This window comes from Heterodontus francisci, chromosome 6, assembly GCF_036365525.1.
Source record: "Heterodontus francisci isolate sHetFra1 chromosome 6, sHetFra1.hap1, whole genome shotgun sequence".
NCBI classification, from domain to species: Eukaryota; Metazoa; Chordata; class Chondrichthyes; order Heterodontiformes; family Heterodontidae; genus Heterodontus; species Heterodontus francisci.
This window is the reverse complement of record NC_090376.1, coordinates 56,543,064-56,565,307: the sequence shown is the minus strand read 5'-3', so window position 1 is coordinate 56,565,307 and position 22,244 is coordinate 56,543,064. Positions and strand designations below refer to the sequence as shown.

The following is a 22,244-nucleotide window of genomic DNA, read 5'->3' as shown; positions in this document are numbered from 1 at the left end:
AAGGAGAGGTTAGATGGGTGCGAGGGAGAAAGGAATTGAAGGATATGCAGATAACATTAGAAGAAGAAGGGTGGGAAGAGGCTCGTATGGAGCATAAACCCTGGTATAGACCAGTTGCGAAAAATGACCTGTTTCTATGCTGTAAATTTTATGTAATTCTATGATTATTATTAACGATATACTCTGAGCTGACTTAGGAGGGGGTCACTGACCATGAATCTTAAATTTGTTACAGGGTAACTGTGCTGAAAATACTGCCAAGAAGTTTAATATTTCACGTGAAGAACAAGACACTTATGCAATTAGTTCATATACTAGGAGCAAAGCATCTTGGGATTCAAAGACCATGGCAAAAGAAGTGGTTTCTGTTAGCATTCCACAAAGAGGTATTTGTGCACATTCTTTCTATTGTCCTCCTTCAATGTCGTCTTCCAATAAATTTTGTATTATTTTCTCTTTACCCCTCCTAGATCCCCTCCTCCTGTTGCCATGCTTCCTCTGACTTCTCCCCTTTTGTGTACTTTGCCCTCCCAAATTCCTACCCCAACTCTTCAGTGCTCCTCAATGCTCCTGCCTTCCTACAACCATCTGAGGCTTGACTCCGTCTTAGACAAGCCTACAGCTTCCTTCTTTTCCTGTCTAGGCACCTTTCAAAGGGCCCAACGAGGCATTCGGTACTGCCTCCTTATGATCAGCAACCCCAACTGCCCCATCCTCCTCTCACCGACCTTCCCATCCATCACACATACATGGGACTAATCTTGCCAATCTCCTTCCTGTCTCATACGCCCTATCTAGTGCCGGCCCTGTGGATGCTGCCAATGGATCAGCTATCCACATACCTCTTCGCATCTCTCTGCAGAATATCCATTCACTTGAACAAGTCCCTGCCACCATGAGCTTATGAAGATAACAGCCTTGTTGATCTCCTTACCTAAGGAAGGACATACTTGTCTTAGAGCGAGTCCAACAGAGGTTCACTAGGTTGGTTCTTGGGATGAGAGTGTTGTCATATGAGGTGAAATTGAGCAGAACTGGCCTGTATTCTCTGGAGTTTGGAAGAATGAGGAATTTTTTTTTTGGAAACCTATAAAATCCTTAGAGGTCTTAACAGGGTGGATGCTGAGAGGCTGTTTCCTCTGGCTGGAGAGTCTTGAACTAGAAGTCATAGTTTCAAGATAAGGGGTGACCATTTAGGACTGAAATGAGGAGAAATTTAATCACTGAAGGCTGTGAATCTTTGGAATTATTCTTAGTCGTGAGTACATTCAAGATTGCGATTGATAGATTTTGTTCACTAATGGAATCAGGGATTATGGGGATAGAGCAGCTAAATGGAGTTGAGGTAAATGATCAGCCATGAACTTATTGAATGGTAGGGCAGGCTTGAGGGGCCTTGGTCTCTCCTCCTTCTTAGGTTCTTATGATTGCATTGACAATGTGGCCTTGATTTAAACCTCACTGAGGGTTGGTGATAGCTTCCCTGGCTGACCACTTGCCCCACCCAAACCGCTGTGGTGATGGTGTAGCCCTATCACCGAATCACACCTTGGTCTATCTACCTACTCCTCTGGCATCTTTTGCTTCTTTGAGCCTCTCGCTTTGCTCAAAGATTTCAAATGAAAGGCAAGAGGGGTTGAGTAAAGTGAGAGGCTCAAAGAAGCAAAAAATGCCAGAGGAGTAGGTGGATAGACCAAGGTGTGATTTGATGATAGGGCTACACCATCACCACAGTGGTTTGGGTGGGGCAAGTGGTGAGGATGAAATCACTAAGAAGTTATTTGGTGCAGAAGCTAAGAGAGGAAAGCAGTGAAGATATCTCAGTGAGAAATTTGGCTTGGCATATGAGGTAGGCAGTAGAGTACAAAGATTTCAAATGAAAGGGAAGAGGGGTTGGACTGTACTGCCTACCTCATGTACCAAGCCAGATTTCTCACTGAGATATCTTCAGTGCTTTCCTCTCTTAGCTTCTGCACCGTGACTTCTTGGTGATTTCATCCTCCATCTCAACTCGCCCTCTCACTGGCCTCTGGGTTCACTGCGTTCCTATTCTCCCTAAATCTCTCCCTTCATATTATCTCCCTTACCCATATTCACAGCCACCCCATCGACCTTGCCATGTCACATGACCTCATTACTCCCATTGTGCCAATCACGAATGAAGCCATCTTTGATCAATTCCTTGTATCGCTGTCCACCCGCATCCCCCTTTGTCGTCCCAACTCTATTTCCTTCCGTGTCCACTCTGGCAAAAATTCCCAAGTATCTAGCCTTTGGCCCTCCATGCACCGCTAATTTCTGCAGCTACCCCATCTCCTCAATCATACCCTTGTCTTCACCTTTGATGCCCTTTCCCTCATTAAAATCATTACTCCCACTTACCCTGGTCATTCCCCCTGTTATGGCCCTCATCTCCGCTCCCTTAAATCCCAGAGATACAGACTTGAACGTCAATGGTGGACAACTGCCTGATCTTGCTCTCTTCTATAAAAACTGCTCACTATTCCAGATTTATCCTGGAATCCGGAGATAGGCCCTGGCTTCGTTTCACTACAAACTGTCATCTTAAACCACTTACCCCTGCCTCCTCCACCCTCACAACCAACAAGTGCAAGGAGCTTGTACACTTCTTTGTCACAAAGATTGAGACTATCTGTTCAGCTGTCTACCGCTCCTCCCCTAGCCCATGGGCCAAACTTTCCCTAAGGTCCCCCTTGCCCTAATCCTAAACTTGCATCATTCTCTAGTTTTTATCCTATCTCCATTCATGCCCTCTCTGTGCTTATCTTGTCCATAGAACCCACCTCCTGCTCCCTCAACCATATTCCCACTGAATTGCTTACCACTCAACATTCCTTCCTGGTCCCCATGTTAGATGGTATTTTTAATGGTTCTCCTCTGGTACTGAACCCTTCCCCTTGAAACTTGATGTTGTCACCCCTCTCAAAAAAGACACCCTTGACCTTGCATCCTTGCAAATTACTACCTCCATGTCCAACCTCTCTTTTCCAGAGTCATAGAGAGGTACAGCACTGAAACAGGCCCTTCGGCCCACCGAGTCTGTGCCAACCAACAACCGCCCATTTATACTAATCCTATATTCCCTACCACATCCCCACCATTCTCCTACCACCTACCTACACTAGGGGCAATTTACAATGGCCAATTTACTTATCAACCTGCAAGTCTTTGGCTGTGGGAGGTAACCGGAGCACCCATCGGAAACCCACGCGGTCACAGGGAGAACTTGCAAACTCTGCACAGGCAGTACCCAGAACCGAACCCGGGTCACTTAAGTCCTTAAAGGTATTTTCCCTCCAACGTCCTTGGTCATCTTTCCCACAACTCCTAGTTTGAATCACTCCGATCGCCCAGCCACAGTACTGAAAGAACCCCTATCAAAGTCACAAATAATATCTTTGTGACAGTGACCATGGTAAACTATCCCTCCTCATCCTTCCTGACCTGTCTGTAGCCTTTGACATGGTTAACTGTACCATCCTCTTCCAGCATGTCTCCTTTGTTGTTCAGATGGATGAGTCTGCCGCTTCTGGTTCCATTCTTATTAATCCAGTCGTAGCCAGAGCATCAGGATGACAGATTTCCATTAAAACCTGTCAATTTAACCCAGTGTCAACTGATCTGTGTAGAAAAGAGTTCCAAACTTCTACCACCTGTAATTCGTTGCAATCCTCCTCAGTATTGACTATCCCCCCCACCCCGCCCAATTTGGTACCCTCCGCAAATTTAGAAATCATGTTTTTGATTCCGAAGTCCATGTCATTAATATAAATTTTGAACAGCAGTGGTCCCAGTACTGATCTTTGTGGAATATCGCTACCCTTTGCTCCCACTCTGCTAGCAATCCATTCTGCCACTTGTCCCTTGACTCTCCATTCTCTGACCTTTTTCATTAATCTATTATGGGGCACCTTATCAAAAGACTTTTCAAAATCCAGATAAATTACATCTACTGCATTACCATTGTCTACTCTCTCTGTCACCTCCTCAAAAAATTTAATTAAGTTGGTCAAGCATGATTTTCTCTTTTGAAATCCATGCTGATTATCCATTATTGTATGTTTTGTTTCTAGAATTAGTAGGGATTCCATTATTTTTCCTACCAACGATATTAAGCTGACTGGTCTATAATTCCCTGAGCATGTTCTACCCCCCTTCTTCAATATAGGAATTACGTTTAGCTATCCGTCAGTCTTCTGGCACTACACCTTTTTCTAACAAATTATTAAATATGTGTAGTAATGCCTTTGCTAACTCTTCCCTACATTCTTTAAAAATGCGTGGATGCGATCCATCCAGACCAGGGGTTTTTAACCCTCTTTGAATTTGAGTAGTTTATTTTACACTTCCCTTTTTTGATTTTAAATGTACTTATCTCATTACTTATTTCATGTCATCTCCCTGGTAAATACCGAAGTGAAATAATTCTTTAATATCTGCTATCTCTCTATCGTTACCTGAGATATTCTCCTGTCTATCCCTTAATGGCCTTTTTCCCATCCCAGCCTCCCTTTTTTTATTGATATGCCTGTAAAATATTTTACTATTTTTGTTTAATGTTTAGTTTAGTGATACAGCACTGAAACAGGCCCTTCGGCCCACCGAGTCTGTGCCGACCATCAACCACCCATTTATACTAATCCTACACTAATTCCATATTCCTACCACATCCTCACCTGTTCCTATATTCCCCTACCTATACTAGGGGCAATTGCTAATGGCCAATTTACCTATCAACCTGCAAGTCTTTGGCATGTGGGAGGAAACCGGAGCACCCGGAGGAAACCCACGCAGACACAGGGAGAACTTGCAAACTCCACACAGACAGTACCCAGAATTGAACCCGGGTCGCTGGAGCTGTGAGGCTGCGGTGCTAACCACTGCTCCACTGTGCCGCCAATGTTCCTTGATAATTTAATTTCATAGTTCCTTGTTGCCTTTCTAATTTTTTTTGACTTCTCTCCTAATCTCTTTTTAGTTTAGTTTAGTTTAGAGATACAGCACTGAAACAGGCCCTTCGGCCCACCGAGTCTGTGCCGACCATCAACCACCCATTTATACTGATCCTACACTAATCCCATATCCCTACCACATCCCCACCTGTCCCTATATTTCCCTACCACCTACCTGTACTAGGGGCAATTTATAATGGCCAATTAACCTATCAACCAGCAAGTCTTTGGCATGTGGGAGGAAACCGGAGCACCCGGAGGAAACCCACGCAGACACAGGGAGAACTTGCAAACTCCACACAGACAGTACCCAGAATTGAACCCGGGTCGCTGGAGCTGTGAGGCTGCGGTGCTAACCACTGCGCCGTCATGTACTTCTGTTTATGTACTTAATGTATGCCTCTTTCCTTACACTCAGTTATTCCCTTATTTCTTTATTCATCCATGGAGTCTAATTAGTGTTTAGTTTGTTCTTTTCGTGGAATATATTTTTCTTGCTCCCTGTTGAACACCACCTTAAACGTTTCCCATAGTTGTTCTATAGCATTGTTTGTCAATATTGTTGTCCGTTTTATTTTCCCAAGTTCTATTCTCGGCCCCTCAAAATCAGCTTTTCTCCAATCTATTAACCTAGTTTTGGTCATAATTATGTCCTTCTCTGTTGTCATCTTAAAGCATATATTACAGCTGTAAATACAGCTTTAAAGCTGTAGCATGCCTTCTACCCCCTTGTATTCTAGTTCTCAAGATATAAAGGCCAGCATTCCATTAGCCTTTTTAATTATCTTTGCACCTGTCCATGATATTTTAATCAATGCACATGGATCCCTACATCTCTGTACCTCCACTGTTTCTAGCTTTTCATTATTCATAAAATACTCTGATCCATCCTTTTTAGATCCAGAGTAGATGACCTCACACTTGCCTACAGTAAAATCCACTTGCCACAGTTTTGCCCATTCACTTAATCTATTAAGATTTCTTTGTAATTTTATACTTCCATCTAAACTGCTTACAATGCCACCTATCTTTTTGTCATGGCCAAACTTGGGTTTGTGGCTTTCTATGCCATCATCTAAATCGTTATTAAATGTGGCGAAAACATGGACTGCAACGGTACAAGAAGGCAGCTCACCAGCACTTTCTTGAAGGCAATTAGGAATGGGGGTCGAATGCTGGCATTGCCAGTGACACTCATCCCATGAACTAATAAAAAAAAAGTTGAGGTCCTAACAGATCCTTGCGAGACAACACTAGCCACATCCTGCAAATTAAGAGTACCTGCCCATTAGCTTTACTGTCCGTCTCCTGCCTGTTACGACCAGGTGAGCAATGTTTAGGGGTCTTTTGCTGTCTTTACATGATCTTATTGTAACAGGGTTTAATTTTTAAACACACTGTGTTTTGAGCTCCACTTTGTGTGAATCCTTGTTTACAGTTTCCAATTATAAGGCAAAGAACTGAGCACAAACAGGCTTTCTTTGGTTTAAAGCAGAAAGATGAAATTTATTAAACCTTAAACTTTAATACGGTTCATGCTTACTTGGCCCCGACGTGTCCACGTTATATGGCACACGCCATATAAACATGCAAAATAGGGACAGAAAAGATAAGTAGAACAGTTTGAGGCAATAACTTGTTACTGTTTCTCGAGCTCGCTGTAGTCCTTGATTGAAGCTATGTCTTGCATTTTGTTGGGGCCCAGTATTAGTCTTAAACTTTGTTCGCGTAGGCAAACTTTTCCCTGAGTTTACCTGTCTTCAGTGGTTTCAGTTCCCTGAGAGATGAGCAGGCAGACAGACAGGCAGGAAAGGAGATGCTCTCAGTTCCAGGAGAGGTCTTCACTCCACACGGCTTTGTCTCCCTCAATTCCCTTTGTTGGGAGTTCAAATTCAAAAAAAACTCCCAAGTTGCCCAGCAGGTTAGTCATGTGACTAGCTCCTTATATGGAACAGTCTCTGTACATCCTTTGTTGGAAGTTCACATTTCTCTGCAACAGCCAGTTAGCCATGTAACTAAAACTGGTCTGACCACTTCTGTGTATTGGAGAAGTAACTGCTGAGTCCCCATTGTTTCAACATTGTCTGGTGCTATGTAAATGTCCTTCCAGTCAGGGTTTGCAATTTTTAAGTTTTAGTGTTCATGTGGCGAAATAATGTGTGCCTCAAGCTTGGCAGGTGGGGTTGCCTGGCATGCTGCTTAGCCAATTTCCTAACTAGGCCAATAATTTGCCATCAATTCCATGAGCTTCAACTTTAACTAACAGTCTCTTATGAAGGGCTTTATCGAATGCCTTCTGGAAGTCCACTTAAATAACATCCATGGACACTCTCCTGTCCACCACTTTAGTCACCTTTTCAAAAATCCAGGTTTGTCATGCTTGACCTACCCTTTACAAATCCACACTGGCTCAGAGATCAGCTGAAAATATTCAAGGTATTCAGTCACTCCATCCTTAATTACAGATTCTAGTAATTTCCCAACAAAGATGTTAGGCTAACTTGTCTATAATTCCCTGGTTTCCCTGTCACCTTTAGAACATAGAACAGTACAGCACAGTACAGGCCCTTCAGCCCACGATGCTGTGCCGAACCTTTAACCTACTCTAAGATCAAACTAACTACCTACCCTTCATTCTACTATCATCCATGTACCTATCCAAGAGTCGCTTAAATGCCCCTAATGTATCTGCTTCTACTACCACCGCTGGCAGCGCATTCCACGCACCCACCACACTCTGTGTAAAGAACCTACCTCTGACATCTCCCCGAAACCTTGCTCCAATCACCTTAAAATTATGCCCCCTGGTGATGGCCCTTTCCACCCTGGGAAAAAGTCTCTGACTATCCACTCTATCTATGCCTCTCATCAACTTGTACCCCTCTATCAAGACACCTCTCATCCTTCTTCGCTCCAATGAGAAAAGCCCTAGCTCCCTTAATCTTGCTTCGTAGGACATGCCCTCCAGTCCAGGCAGCATCCTGGTAAATCTCCTCTGCACCCTCTCTAAAGCTTCCACATCCTTCCTATAATGAGGCGACCAGAACTGAACACAATATTCCAAGTGTGGTCGAACCAGGGCCTTATAGAGCTGCAGCATAACCTCGCGGCTCTTAAACTCAATCCCCGTTAATGAAAGCCAACATACCATACGCCTTCTTAACAACCCTGTCAACTTGGATGGCAACTTTGAGGGATCTATGGACATGGACCCCAAGATCCATCTGTTCCTCCACACTACCAAGAATCCTGTCTTTAAGCCTGTATTCCGCATTCAAATTCGACCTTCCAAAATGAATTACTTCACACTTTTCCAGGTTGAACTCCATCTGCCACTTCTCAGCCCAGCTCTGCATCCTGTCTTTCTTAAATAGCGGATTGATGTGCAATTTTCCAATCTATAGGAACGGTTTCTGAATGCGAGAGAACTTTGAACGTTCATAGTTAAGGCATTTTTTAAAATTTCATGCGATGTGAGCATCGCTGGCAAGGCCAGCATTTGTTGTGTCGAGCTGTCAAAATTTGAATCATTCTATTCCCCAATTTACAGGTAAAGAATGATGATTTCCTCTTCTCTTGACTCAGGTAAACCAGATCTTGTGATCAGTGAAGACGAAGAGTACAAACGTGTGGACTTCAGTAAAGTTCCAAAAATCAAACCAGTCTTCCAGAGAGAAAATGGTAGGTACATTTGCACTAATAATTTATATTTGCCTGAATAAAAATAACCATTCTATGATTCAGTTGCTTCATGTCTTTAAACATATATCTTTAATTGTAGAATTTGGTACATTTTATTGAGACCTTGTGATTTATTCAGAGTTGAAATATTTAAAAAGATGAACCTCAATTTTCATGCAGTTATTAATTTGGAGATGAAAACTATTGTTGTCTGCCCTACACTCTTCCTGCAGACAGTGCCACAGACAGTAGATTAACATGTATTATTTATCTCAATACTGTTTGTTTTATAGGAACATAGGAGCAGGCCGTTCAGCCCATCGAGCCTGCCCCACCATTCAATATGATCATGGCTGATCTTCCACTTCAATGCCTTTTTCCCACTCAATAGGTTGTCTACAAAATGGCTGGTGTTTGCCTACATAAGACTTTGTCTTTCAAAGTAATTTGTAAGCAACTTGCATTGAGACGTTTGAGACACATGATAAAGCACTGTATGAAGGCATCATTTTTCTTTGAATTATTAGGTAAATGAAAATATTGAAGTGTAAAATCAGATTTCCTCAAAATGTTCAAAGGAATATTGATATAAATGATATATCTGAGCTGCAAACTGTTGTACGTTTTGATGTCACTGCGAGCTCTTAACAGCTTTATAGTCACCACAAAAAATTAGCAAAATGATTTTCCACTGCAACATCAACTAGTGTCAGTCAACATCACTTAAAATAATGACCAGATAATTATTTTATTGCTGTTTGTGGGACCTTGCTATGCACAATCTAGCTGTTGCATTTTGGATATTACAACAGTGACTACGTCATTGGCCGTAAAACCTTTTGGGATATCTGAAGTTGTGAAGGCACCATATAAATGCATTTTTTAAAAATGTGTTGTCGACACATTTAGCAAACAAAATGGTAATATCTCTTGATCTCTTTTTCTAGTGTAATAAATTATTTTTAAATTTACATAAATTCTGATTTTATATACATGCTAAACAGGAACTGCATCCTGAAATAGAGAAACCAGCAAAAATGTAATCAACATACATTTCTCAGGCAGGAGAGGTTTTTGAAGGATGGCTATTGTACCGGGAGATCCCTAATGAAGAACATTCCACCAAATTATAATACTTGAGTTATTGAAATCTTTTGTGTTCAATCTAATGCATAGAGGCTGTGTCCCAATGTGTTTAAAACTAATAAAAGTGGTTTTAAAGGTGTATGAATAATACTGAAATGCTTCCAACTTAGCTTTCCTTCTAGCTGCAGTGGCCTGCAATTCCAGCCCCCAAACCATTTAAACTACATATTGGCTGAATTTGTTTTTCAGGTACAATTACAGCTGCTAATGCAAGTACCTTAAATGATGGTGCAGCTGCTTTGGTACTAATGACTGCAGAGGCTGCTAAAAGACTAAATGTTACACCAATGGCAAGGATTGTAGGTATGCTGCAAGTACTGTTTTTGATAAAGTTTCTGGTGTGAACAATACAGAAAAGTGCACCAGTTATGAGAGGCTGTGGCAGCCATATTTAATTTACAGTACAGACAAACCCGTTTGTGACAGTGTAGTTTTTCACCACACAGAAATATTTAATCATTTAATGAAAAATATTGAGATCCTCTTAACAATAGGTTGTTAAAGGCTGTAACTTGAATTATTCAAAAATAAATAAGGTTTAAAAACCACAGGATGGTCTAGTGGCACAGAACATTAATGACTCTTTTGGAAAGTGACTAGATTCCACTTGGTGCCTCCCACAGATGAGATGGTTAAGAATGGCAGCTTGCCATGTAAAGAAATGTGTTGGAAACCCATCCTGCCACCATTTGTTTCCACTTGTTGTAAACCTACATCCACAAGCTATGTCAAGTAAAATATCTACATAGATTTGAAATGGGGAAGGGAGGTGGTGCTATTTATGTTGAGCCCTGTAGAGATAGGGGCTGGCATTTTGGCTAGGTAGCACTGTTTTTTTTTTAAGCGTAGTTTACCTGAAATTAGCCAAACCAGCGTAAAAGATTGAGGAATTTCAAGTGCAGATCAAGCTTCTGTGATCTTTTGCTCATTTAAAAAATATATATTCTGCTGGATGACAGCCACGTCCACAAATTTGGCCATGTCCGCAGTTCGAATTCATCACCATGGTGAGCTCCCTCTAATTGAGCTTGTTTGTGGCCTCAATTGAGGCTCTTAAAATTGAGCTATTGGCACAAGGATGCTAATAGGTACGTTTTTAAAAAGCTTTCAAATTATCTTTTTGATTTAATTTGCCACTGTACACCAACAAAACCAGTAAATAGTTCTGTTTATTTTTTGAGACTTTCTAATGGGAGGCATAGTGGTAATGACAAAAGCAGGCAGCTTTCTGATGGCTGGGGGTGGGGTGTGCCTCATGATCGATAGTCTCAATCTTTGTGACAAAGAAGTGTACGAGCTCCTTGTACTTGAGCAACAAATCACTTCTGAAAACTAGCACAATTTTGAATGCAATTTGCGCCTGGATTGCTGATTGCATCTGAAGTGGAAACACTACCCCAGGAGCTTCCAACTAAGATTGAACAATTTATAGTATTTTAGCATAATTTTATTAAAGATTAAGTTGTTTCATTAAACTGTATTCTTTCAGCTGGTAGGTGGTCTTTGCGAACTGGTTTTCTTTGTGTAGTAAAACTTATGTTTACTTTCTACACAGCTTTTGGAGATGCAGCAGTTGATCCGATTGACTTTCCAATTGCTCCTGCTTTTGCTATACCAAAGGTAGATATGTAGCATATATTAAAAAAAATCTACTTTTTAGGGGAAGGGAGGGAAAGCTAAATCTGAGAACAGGGTAGTATCGAGGGTTGCACTGTTGATTTTACAACTTTAGGACCTGAAGTTCAAATTCAGCCTGAACTGATGGGATGAAAGTTGCCTCTAGGGTCCTATGTGAAATGAGTCTGAGCAGGCTGTGTCTAATTCTGAGTGGGGTTGGGACTGTAATACAAAACTGTTCCTAATGTAGCACTAGTTGGTAATCTAATTGGGTATCAGCTGTGGCTCAGTCGGCAGCACTGTTATCTGAGTCAGAAGGCTGTAGGTGCAAATCCCACTGCAGGACTTGAGCACAAAAATCAAAACTGATACTCTAGTGTAGTACTGACGAAGTGCTGCCTTTCAGCTGAAACATTAAACAGAAGCCCTCTCTGCCCTCTTGTGGACATAAAAGATCCTAGGGTACTATTTCAGATAAGCATATTAGGGGAGTTATCCCTGGTGTCCTGGCCAATACTTATCCTTCAATCACCATAAAACCGATTATCTGGTCATTATCACATTGTCTGTGGGAGCTTGCTGTATACAAATTGGCTGCTGCATTTTCTACACAACAGTGATTACACTTCAAAAGTGCTTTGAGACATCCTGTGGTCATGAAAGGTGATATTTAAATGCAAGTCTTTTTTTAATCTCACTCAATGCCCACAGAATGGCTGGTGTGGGAAATGGAGAGGGAAAAAACCACACTGCTGGTATTCTGAAATGTCCTTGCATTGAGTCAATCGTGGACCATGCAGCATGTGGGATGACATCACTGGTGTAATACATGCACATTTTGGGACATAATTTTCAGTATGAAGAACAGGCAAAATTGGGAATTTTACAATATCGTCCACCAACCAGAACAAAAGCTGAATTTCTGGTAGAAATTGGCATTTATTTTCCCAGCAAATTGGAAGTTAGTGGGAAAACTAGCCACAGAACTATAGCAGTTCAAGAAGGCACACTGCTTACTCAGTGTATAACTAAGGATGAACACTAAATGTAGCATTATCAAAATCTTGAGAAAAAAAAATTGCTCCCTTCTTACCATTAAGGATTTAACCTATTCTCTACCTTTTACTCTGGGTTGTAAAACTCTATTTGGGGACTCAGATCAGTGACTTTTTTGCATTAGTAACACACCAAACTTTTTTTCTTCAACTTGGGGATTGTCTAATAATAAATTAGAAAAGAAAATGAAGACCAAGAATTGTGCACAGAAATGAATTTAACTTTCCGGGTTGAACAATTTACAGGCTGAATCAATGAATATGCAACTAATTTTTTGTTTTTTTGTTTAAAACAGCTTCTTAAAACAACAGGCATAAAGAAGGAAGATATTACAATGTGGGAGGTTAATGAAGCTTTTAGCATTGTCGTTCTGGCTAACATTAAAATGTTAGATATCGATCCTCAAAAAGTTAACATCAATGGTGGAGCAGTATCTCTGGGTCACCCCATTGGGTAAGTAGAAATCCTGAACCTTGACTAATCTTTATTTGAGAATTGTTGGCCTGGTAGCTGTTAACAAAAGTTTTGCCCCTACTCCTCAGGGTGGTCTCTGGTACGTTGTCCAAGTTCCTATTTTTCAAATAGGAGACTAGATGATGAACATTTGGCCATTCAATCCGGGAGGCATCAAAACCACCCCTGATCTTGGCATTTACACGCAACTCTTATCTGTATAGCATTACGTCACATTGAAAGACCTCAAAACACTAATACAAATTACTTCTGAAGTGGTGACTATTTTGTAGGAAAACAATGCATTTTGAGGGTTACTGGATATGAAATGAGAGTAGAAGCCCTTGGGTGATTTCCCTCTCCCTGCCTCACGGACACAAAATCCTAATAGTGTTTATTCCCCACACTCGATATTAGCTAGCTCAACCTTGGAATTTTACATGTCAGTATTATTGAGGGTTGAGGATGTTACTTTCTGGAAGTCTCTGTTTTGTATTGTGTCCAACTCCTGTTGTCTGGTTAGGTAAATGTTGAGCATGGAATTGGTTAAAAAAAAAACATTCATCCAACAAGCCTCCTTAACACGATATACAATTTAATCTCGTGTGGATTCACATTTTATTTTCTGAGGGAATATTCTACATCAGTAGCCCTTCTATTAAGAAAATTCCAGAGTAGCTGTCTATTCATGAACTATGGCGTATTTGATCTGTTATTTAATTCCATAACCTTCAATTTTATCTCAACCAGATATTTTTTTGGAGAAAGGTAATCAGCTTCTGGGAGGGAAAAAATTCTAATCTCATTTGAGGCTCATTACTTTTGAATGTGACCTTTAGCGCTCAGTTGTCTATGCTCTAAGTCTCAATGTTTTCACAGCTGACCTATCTCTTTTTATGTTTTACTTGTTTAGCTTTCCTGAAGAAATGCAATACTGAATTGGCCACAAAGTTGACCATGATGATTTTTAATCTAATAGAATTTAGGTAGTAGGACATCTCTCTCATTACACAAACTAAACATTCATGATTTGAAGATTTGCACAGAACACTTTTCTATCTTTTTATCCTGTTTCTATGTTCTGTGAAGGAAGTTCAAAGACTAATGAAAATATTTTCTGCACTGAGAGTTCATCCTTAATCGCTTTTCTTTTAATTTTAGAATGTCTGGAACAAGAATTGTTGGTCATATGGTTTACAATCTAAAACCTGGAGAATATGGCCTGGCTGGAATCTGTAATGGAGGTGGTGGTGCTTCTTCAATACTAATTCAGCGCTTGTAAGATACTGACTGTCCTAAATTATGTTACTTGTGTGATTCAAGGGCTAAGCTGCTATACGTTGCCACTGAAAAATTATGTACAAAACTAAACTTTGTATAACCATTTGGGGATGAATATTGCATACAAAATTTCTATTGCCTAAAGAAAATCAGTAATTCTGTATTGGTGGCAGATATTACTGATTTAAGGAAGTACTGCAGAAACTTTGTAATAAAGGCAAAAAGGGTGAAATATGCTTTTTACAAGTTTTACATTTGTACTCCAACTATATTCTGTATGTTAAGTGCAGTCTGATTGAAACAGTTGTACGGATCTAAGGTTAACTTTATCCAACTTTAAAATCACTGTGGCCTGCCATAATTTTAATTCCCTGTGTATACATTTACCCAAAGTACAAGATTTACCTAAATTTAAAAAAAAAAATCCACAACTGTATGAAAATAGCGCATGGTTGCCATAGATCTTTAGCGGTTAAATATGTGGTAAGCCTAAAGCTGTGGGCCTAATTGTAAAATTCTAACTGAGTAGGTTTACAACAGATAATAGGAGCATCAAGTAATAGTTTTCTCATTACGGTCATTTATTGTGCAATTAAAATATTTACTTCTAATAAAATGGTATCTGCAAAACTCTGGTGAATTACTTGAAGTTAAAGGTATTCTGAGGTGAAGAATAAATAATGACTTTTCTCATCACTTTAAAAAAAAAATTTCCTTTAAGAGGTGAAGAATTTCAACTACTTGGTAGTAAATTCCTTCCACGGGTTGCTTATTACAAGTTTCTCTTGTACTGGAGGGAAGCTTGCCCATTAGAGAGCTGTCTATATTCTTACAGGATCTGCAAGACAAAAAAAAATTGAGCCTGAAAGCTAGCCTGTATTTTCAAATGCATAATGATATCTGGTACTAGCGCTCTCTAGGTTGCTATACTCTGGCTGAAGGTCATATTTCTAGATATGAGAAACTAAGTGCAAAAGTAGGAATTTCAACTCATTATTTAAGGTGGTTAATCTATAATTACTGTAGTGAAAGGAGCTGCAGCAGAGATTGATGCCACTTCAGTTCCTATGCAAGTGGGCAGGGCTCCATCAGTAGCTTCTAAAGAGAAACTTAGGGGGAGGGGGAAGATGTTTCCTTTTTTTGCATTGTCAGCTGCCAAACAAAAAGAACTAGAACAGATTACAATATGGTCTTTGCTTCAAAAGGCCACCTGAACATCTCCAGTGTTTAAATCCTCCATGTCCTTATTAGATTTCATTATAAAACACAAGTTCTACACTTACTGAAATAATCCAAGGCAATAAAATCTGCAAACTGTCAGGTAATTGTGCTCTCTTGCACACAGTAGATTTATTAAAGCACAGTTCAAAGCTTTACAATATTTACAAGTTGACTGATGGTATTAATAACAATTGCAACTTGAAATATACAGTCCAAGTTCCAAAAAAGCATTCAAGTATAATCTAGTCATTCTACAAAATTTATTCTTTGACTATACTATGTAACGATGACTTTGCTCAGTAAATTTCAACAATTGTAATAAGTGCTGTTAACAGGGCATTATAATTTATTTGGAAGTTTGTATGTCAATATCAGAAATCAGTTTATGGTATAAGATGAACAAAGTGGGATGCAAGAACAGCTCCGTTCCTTGTGAAATTAAGGCGCATATCGAATTCTGCATAATCATTCATCATATTGCAGTGAACTCAAAAATTTATCTACATCCATTTCAACAGGAAAAGAATCCAGGTGTTTCTTTCTCTTGTGTTTCTAGAAGATAAAACATTTCATTTTGAAATTAGAATGAATTAGCTATATGATTTTCCAAGAAGAAATTAAAAAGGAAGAATGTCTGCAGTGTCCCCCATGGCCTGTGAAATTAAAAGCCATATCTTAAATAAAAAAGTGAAATCAATCATTTGATAGTCATATTTCATAGAACTTTCCAGTACACCCTGTGAAATGGTCATTGTTGATCTATTCTCCTATAACTCAAGTAGAGAAGGAACCAGATTATGCAGCATATCCACTACCTTTAAATACTATGCTATTACCACAAACGGGATGAACAAAAGTTTTGTCTTTGTTAATGGTCAGCAAAACTGAAGCGCTCTCATGTAACCACCTTTGCATCCTCAGCTTCAAATGATTTGCTCCACACCTTATTCACTCTTTCAGGTACTATACCCTACCCTATGGAACTCGAACTCACATTTAGACTCTGCCACCACTTCCTACTTTTCTTCTCATCTGCGATTTTCCACTTTGCCATTCCTCCCGTCACTTAATTTTCTTTCCCGCTTGGTGGTGGTTGTGTTCGACAGCTCCATGAAGTGCTGACATTTCTGTAGCAGTACAGCACTACAGAAAAGATAATCTAACTCACTATTCACAATCCCATCTTAAATGATTTGTGTTTCTGCCTTAACTGCTTCACCCAGAAAACTATTTTGTCCTGAATGTTTACTAGTTTGTACCTAGATCCCCTTTCTTACAGTTGCAGTTTAACAGCGTTTCCCACTAAACTTTTCTATTCAACTTTATGCTTGATTACATTTTTTGCCTTTACCTGCCTAATATATGGGTAAATACACCAAGACCCGAGCTCAAAAAAAAGTCACTCCACTCCAGTTTATAGGAACCGATCATGTGGTATCACATGATCCACTCCAACAGTAGGTGGAAGAATATGGATCAAAGACTAGCTCAGGCTGTAAACCAACATGAAATGAGTAAATGAACACAATACAAACAGTATATTCAATATAATTACAAAAACTTTATGGTTCAAAAATAGATTCTTATCCTGTACTAAACCTTAGCAGATACCCACTTCCAAAGGTGTCATTCTTTTGTTAGAATAACCCCTCAAGCTGTAGCTCCAGATTCATCTGAAAATACCCCAGAGAATATTAAAATTGTGGCCTGGAATTGCCTTTCAAAGCAATTACTCTGAAAATTGCATTAGTGTACTATGGAGTGTAAACTTTAGTGGGGCCGCAAAGAAAGCACAGAACATATAAAGCAGTACGTAAAGAACGACTGTGTCTTATTGACAGTACTAAAATTAAAGTTTGAAGTCATTAATGCACATTAAGCACAGTATATTTAAGAAGATACAATTGTGGAAGCTTTTCTTTTTAATGCAGCAGATTCTGATAGCATAAAGATATAGAAAATAAAGAGCAGCTTTCAGTAAGGAGAAATTTTTTAAAAGTTACACAACACCTGGAAGAGACACTTTGGGGTCTGCTGTGTAAATGTAAACATTCAGAAATGGTGTAAATGCAGGACACACTTTTCCTGGTCTTTTGCACGTGAGTGGAGCTACATTAATGAGACAATTCAACAGACTTAATAACCATTTGCATATCAGTGTCTTTGGCATACAGAACTGTGACGTATAATCTCTGTTTGAGGAATCAGCTAACAGTACTTTAATGCTAAAGTGATCTAAAAGACGACATCTAATAATTTCAGACAAGCACTTGATTTTTGTTGCACCTTTTAGGGCTGAAGAGTTAAGTTTTTTTAAAAAACTATGTCCTCTAATTGCAGGGATCAACCTCAGTACCTCCACTACCCTACCAGGAAGACTAGAACTGAACATCTAGAACGTTATACAGCTTTGACAACATGCTTAGACTATAGAATCATAGAATACTACAGCACAGGTGGTGGCCATTTGGCCCATGGAGTCAGCGCTGGCTGTATTGAAGAGCAATCCAGTTAGCCCTCTCCCCAAATCCCTGCATTTTTTTTATCCTTCAAGTACTTATACAATTCTCTTCTAAAAGCTGCTATTGAATCTGTATCCATCATCCCACCAGGCAGAGCATTCCAATCCTAACCACTCTTTCCTCATGTGGTTGTTTTGTCAATCACCTTATATCTGTGCTCTCTGTTATTGACCAGCCATCAGAAACTATTTCTCTTTATTTAAACCCTTCATGATTTTAAACATCTCTATCAAATCTCCTCAGCCTTTTGTATTCTAAGGAGAACGACCCCAGTCAACCTAGAGTCTATGTAATCCCTCATTCCTGGAATAATTCTGGTGAATCTATACCCGCTCCAAGCCTTAGAGTCCTTCCAAAAGTGTAGTGGCCATATTGGAAACAATGGACGGAATTTTACTTTGCGATAGAGGCCCTGCTCACCAGCCACAAAAGTCGGTGGCAAACCCACCTCCGCCGAGCCTAGAAGCCACGCTATGATTTTATGTAATATACTAGCGGCAGGAGGCCCTTAAGTGGCAGTTAATTGGCCACCTAAGGGTCTTAATTAGCCTGGGGCAGGCGGGTCACATCTTGCTGCTGTCGCTTGTAAAATTACAGCAGGAGCATAAGGTTCTGGCCAATATTCCAGCTGGGGTCAAACTAATGTTTTACATGGATTTAGCATAACTTCCTGACTTTTATACACACTGCCTCTGTTTATGAAGCCTAGGATCCCATAATTACATTCTAAAGTATTATGTTACTCTGCAATGAACATGCTAAAGTTTATCACCCCAGATCTCTTTCACCTGCTCTTCTCGTTAGTTCAACACATTCTGAGCAAGTATGTCCCGTATTATATTGTTCTAATGTGCACTTATCTGCGCTTCATTTCCATGGTTCAGTTGACATGCATGTTTTGTCTGGGTTCTTCCGTAGTTTCTTGCATTAACAGTCTATCACTATGTTCAAAATAATAGGTACAAGCCAACAACTCAACTACCAGTCCATGGTGCAGAGTACTGGAGTACCGGTGCTCTACGTTATAGCTCATTAAAGATAAACAAGTTGCATTCTATCACTTGAATATCAGTGTTTATACATTTGTAATAAGTGGCAATAGTTTTCTTTATTATTGACTGGACTAGCTGTGTATTGCCAAACACTTGCTGTTAGGATTCTGTCACATGGTGGCCCTAAGACTAAGCTACTTACATGTGATTTCGACCTTTTCTTCTTTCCAGGTGAGCTGGAATTTTGAAGGTCTGCCTTGCTGGATAAAGACTGCTGTCTATATTCTTCCTCCCGTTCTTCCAGTTTTCTTTTTTTTGTGTGGCTAAGCGGAGACCTTATTTGACAGGTATTATCTTTCAGAGGTGTGGTACCAGTAGTCCTTGCAATCGCAGCCCTGGAGAGAATCATCAGCGTATGTGCAGCCATACTAACACTGTTTTCACTTCCTGCTTCACTTGCTGGGCTGCATGTTGGTATGTCTGGGGTCGTTGGAGGTACCATTACTCTAGGTGATGCCTTCTCATCTCCAAAGCCTTTGTTGCGTGGAGTCCGTTGAAAGTCTGAGCAATCGTCTGGCCTGTCATGTACATTAGAGCCTGGTGTCCTGGGCACAGGCAAGTCAGCGTTACTAGTTTGTTTTGGGGCAGGGCTTTGCCTCTGCATGTCTTGCAGCATCTCAGCTGCCTGTTTAGTCAGTGTGCTGGTCAGACTAAAACAATCGCTTTTATCTGGGTTTCTTTTAGAAGCAGTTTCTTGAGAGACTACAAGAGCAGTGGCCCCCTTTTTGCACTCTTGCTGAGATTCGCAAATTTTATTTTTGCCATCCTTGTCAGCGATGTCAGTTTGAGAATTAGGTCTCTCACTTGGACAGCCTTTTTTCTGCATTTGTGTATTTGAAAGATCTAAAATTTCTCTACTTCTTTGTCTAACCTGGTCCCGGCTTGCCTCATTTTCCTTATTTGCTGTTGCTTTGTGGAATGATTCATAAGATGGGCCGGAAGCTGAATTTTTACTCTTCTCTGATTTCCCCTGCATTTCCCTCCCTTTACTAACCCTTGTATCCGTCCTTTCAGACCGCTCTTTGTTCTGGGAACTAAAAAGTCTGTCAGATTGATTTACATTATCTGTACGATTTTCTTTTTTTTCTTGACTGGTGTTAGACTCTATATTGGGTTGGTCTGATTCTGCAGCAGTTGCATTATCAAAGCACAGCACTCGTCTATGGCGTTGGGCTCTCGATTTTGAGCTTGATGCACTAGATATCTCCACTGGGTTCTCTCTTGATTTTCCCAATTGGTCTACAGGAACATTCTGGTCTGAATTTTCACCCCTAGAAAATAATGCAAATTTTGTATTATATGTTGCAGCATTTATCAAAGAACAGAATTCATAGAAGGCAGGAATTATTCTCTCTGCTTTATACAAGGAAGCACTTCATTTCCACTTGCTATCTTCCCAGATGATTTGGGAAAGAACAGATTTTTTTAAAAATTGAGTGAGAGTCAATTTCTGTGAATTTCACACTGGTTACTAAGTGGCTAAGACTCAGGCAGAGGTAAAGTGCAAAGAGAAACTGGGAAAATGGGCATGTGGCTATATGGTGCTGGCCAATGTTTACAATAAGTACAGCAATTACACAGTGACCGTTCAATCCTAATAACTGCACATTCCAAACATCACAATGAGCATGAAAGAATCTGATTAATTCTTCCTTCCCACAATATACAGTTCTCAACTACACAATGAAAGTCAAAATACACAGCCTGAAAAACTGTAAATAATTTCTTTATGGAAGTAGATGTTTTCCATAATCAGTGTGGCATATTTTTCATTTCGCACAGCAGCCTATTATAAGCCCTCAAACCAAGTTTGCCAATTTACTGCCAAATTTTGAATTGTAGGCCCATTTCCATTAGGGACTGATTGTGCAGTAAATTTGTATGTCTCATAGATGGCATATAGTCATCGGAAAGATGAGACTTTCAGCCCATCATTTTGGGCAGGGTTTGTAACCAGAGATCATTAAACAAACAAACAAACAGTCATGAGTTGGACTGGATAGATTGAAATAATCAAACTGAAATTTCCAACTCATCAGTTTAAATTTTTTTTTTTTTAAAAGAACAATACCTTCGGTGCTAGAGGAATATATAAACCAAATTTGCTAAACAAACTAGGAGTGGTCAGGATTTTCATTAAAAGATCAAAAACTGCAAATCTAAAAATGCAGGAAATACACAGCAGATCCCTTAGCATCTGTAAAGAGAAAAGGCAGGTAATTAACATTTTGGGTGTATACCACTAATTGGGCAGGAAGACAAAAGAATCAACAGATATGGCAATCAGAGACATAGTAAACAGAGTGAAGGGCTTGCAAACTGCTTATCAAAAATGATTACACAACATAAAAAATCAGAGAGGTTAATAAGAAAAAGAAGCCAAATCTAGACACCCCTGGATGTCAAAGAGCCTACAGACAAGGCTTAGGCAAAAAAGGGAAAGTTATGTCAGATACCAAGAACTCAATACTGCAGAAAGCCTAGAGGAGTATAGAAAGTGCAGAGGTAAAATTAAAAAGGAAATCAGTAAAGCAAAGAGAGGGTATGAAAAAATATTGGCAAGCAAAATCGAGGAAAACCCAAAAATATTTTATAAATACATAAAGAGCAAGAGGATAACTAAAGAAGAGAGTAGGTCGATCAGAGAACAAAAAGTTAACTTGTGTGCGAAGACAGTTCCTAATGAATACTCCGCGTCATTCTTCACAAAAGAGGGGGACGGTGCATACATTGAAGTTGAGGAGGATTGTGAAATACTGGATGGTATAACCACAGTGAGAGGGGAAATATTAATGGGTTTAGCATCTTTGAAAATGGCTAAATTGCCACGCCCAGATGAAATGCAACCCAGGCCGTGAAGAAAAGCAAGGGAGAAACTGACAGAGGCTCGGCCCATCATTTTCCAATCCTCTCTGACTACGAGTGTGGTGCTGGAGTACTGCTAGCATTGTACCGTTGTTTAAAAAGGGAAAGGTGGGCAAATTTATAGGAAAAAAAAATCTGTGGGACAGTATAAATCGTAATTTAGAAAAACATGCATTAATCAAGGACAGCCAGCAAAGATTTATTAAGGGAAGTGCCTGACTAATTCGAATGGATTTTTGAGGATGTAACAAGGAAGGTCGATGAAGGTAGCGTGTTTAATGTAGTCAACATGGATTTTAGCAAGGCTTTTGACAAGATCCACGTGGCAGACTGGCCAGCAAAGTAAGAGCCCATGGGATCCAAGGGCAAGTGGCAAG

The 22,244-nt window shown here is 39.9% G+C and overlaps 2 protein-coding genes across 4 annotated transcripts in view; one reads left to right on the top strand and one right to left on the bottom strand.

Annotated features, from left to right (window-relative positions):
- Positions 1 to 14,837, top strand: part of acat1 (acetyl-CoA acetyltransferase 1) — a 57,565-nt gene extending 42,728 nt beyond the window's left edge. For both annotated transcript variants that reach the window (XM_068033727.1, XM_068033728.1), the window contains 6 exons: positions 236 to 386; positions 8,559 to 8,654; positions 9,990 to 10,103; positions 11,356 to 11,420; positions 12,769 to 12,926; positions 14,088 to 14,837. In XM_068033727.1, the coding sequence (XP_067889828.1) occupies positions 236 to 386; positions 8,559 to 8,654; positions 9,990 to 10,103; positions 11,356 to 11,420; positions 12,769 to 12,926; positions 14,088 to 14,208 (705 nt within the window). In that variant the 3' untranslated portion in view covers positions 14,209 to 14,837. The remainder of the gene's footprint in view (positions 1 to 235; positions 387 to 8,558; positions 8,655 to 9,989; positions 10,104 to 11,355; positions 11,421 to 12,768; positions 12,927 to 14,087) is intronic.
- Positions 14,838 to 15,390: 553 nt separating this feature from the next.
- The window catches only part of npat (nuclear protein, ataxia-telangiectasia locus), a 62,599-nt gene continuing 55,745 nt past the window's right edge, over positions 15,391 to 22,244 (bottom strand). The window contains exons 17-18 of one of the 2 annotated variants that reach the window (XM_068033725.1): positions 19,145 to 20,273; positions 15,391 to 15,980 (exon numbers count right to left, since the gene is read on the bottom strand). In XM_068033725.1, coding sequence (XP_067889826.1) covers positions 15,894 to 15,980; positions 19,145 to 20,273 — 1,216 coding nt within the window. In that variant the 3' untranslated portion in view covers positions 15,391 to 15,893. The remainder of the gene's footprint in view (positions 15,981 to 19,144; positions 20,274 to 22,244) is intronic. The other variant, XM_068033726.1, reaches the window with a different exon arrangement.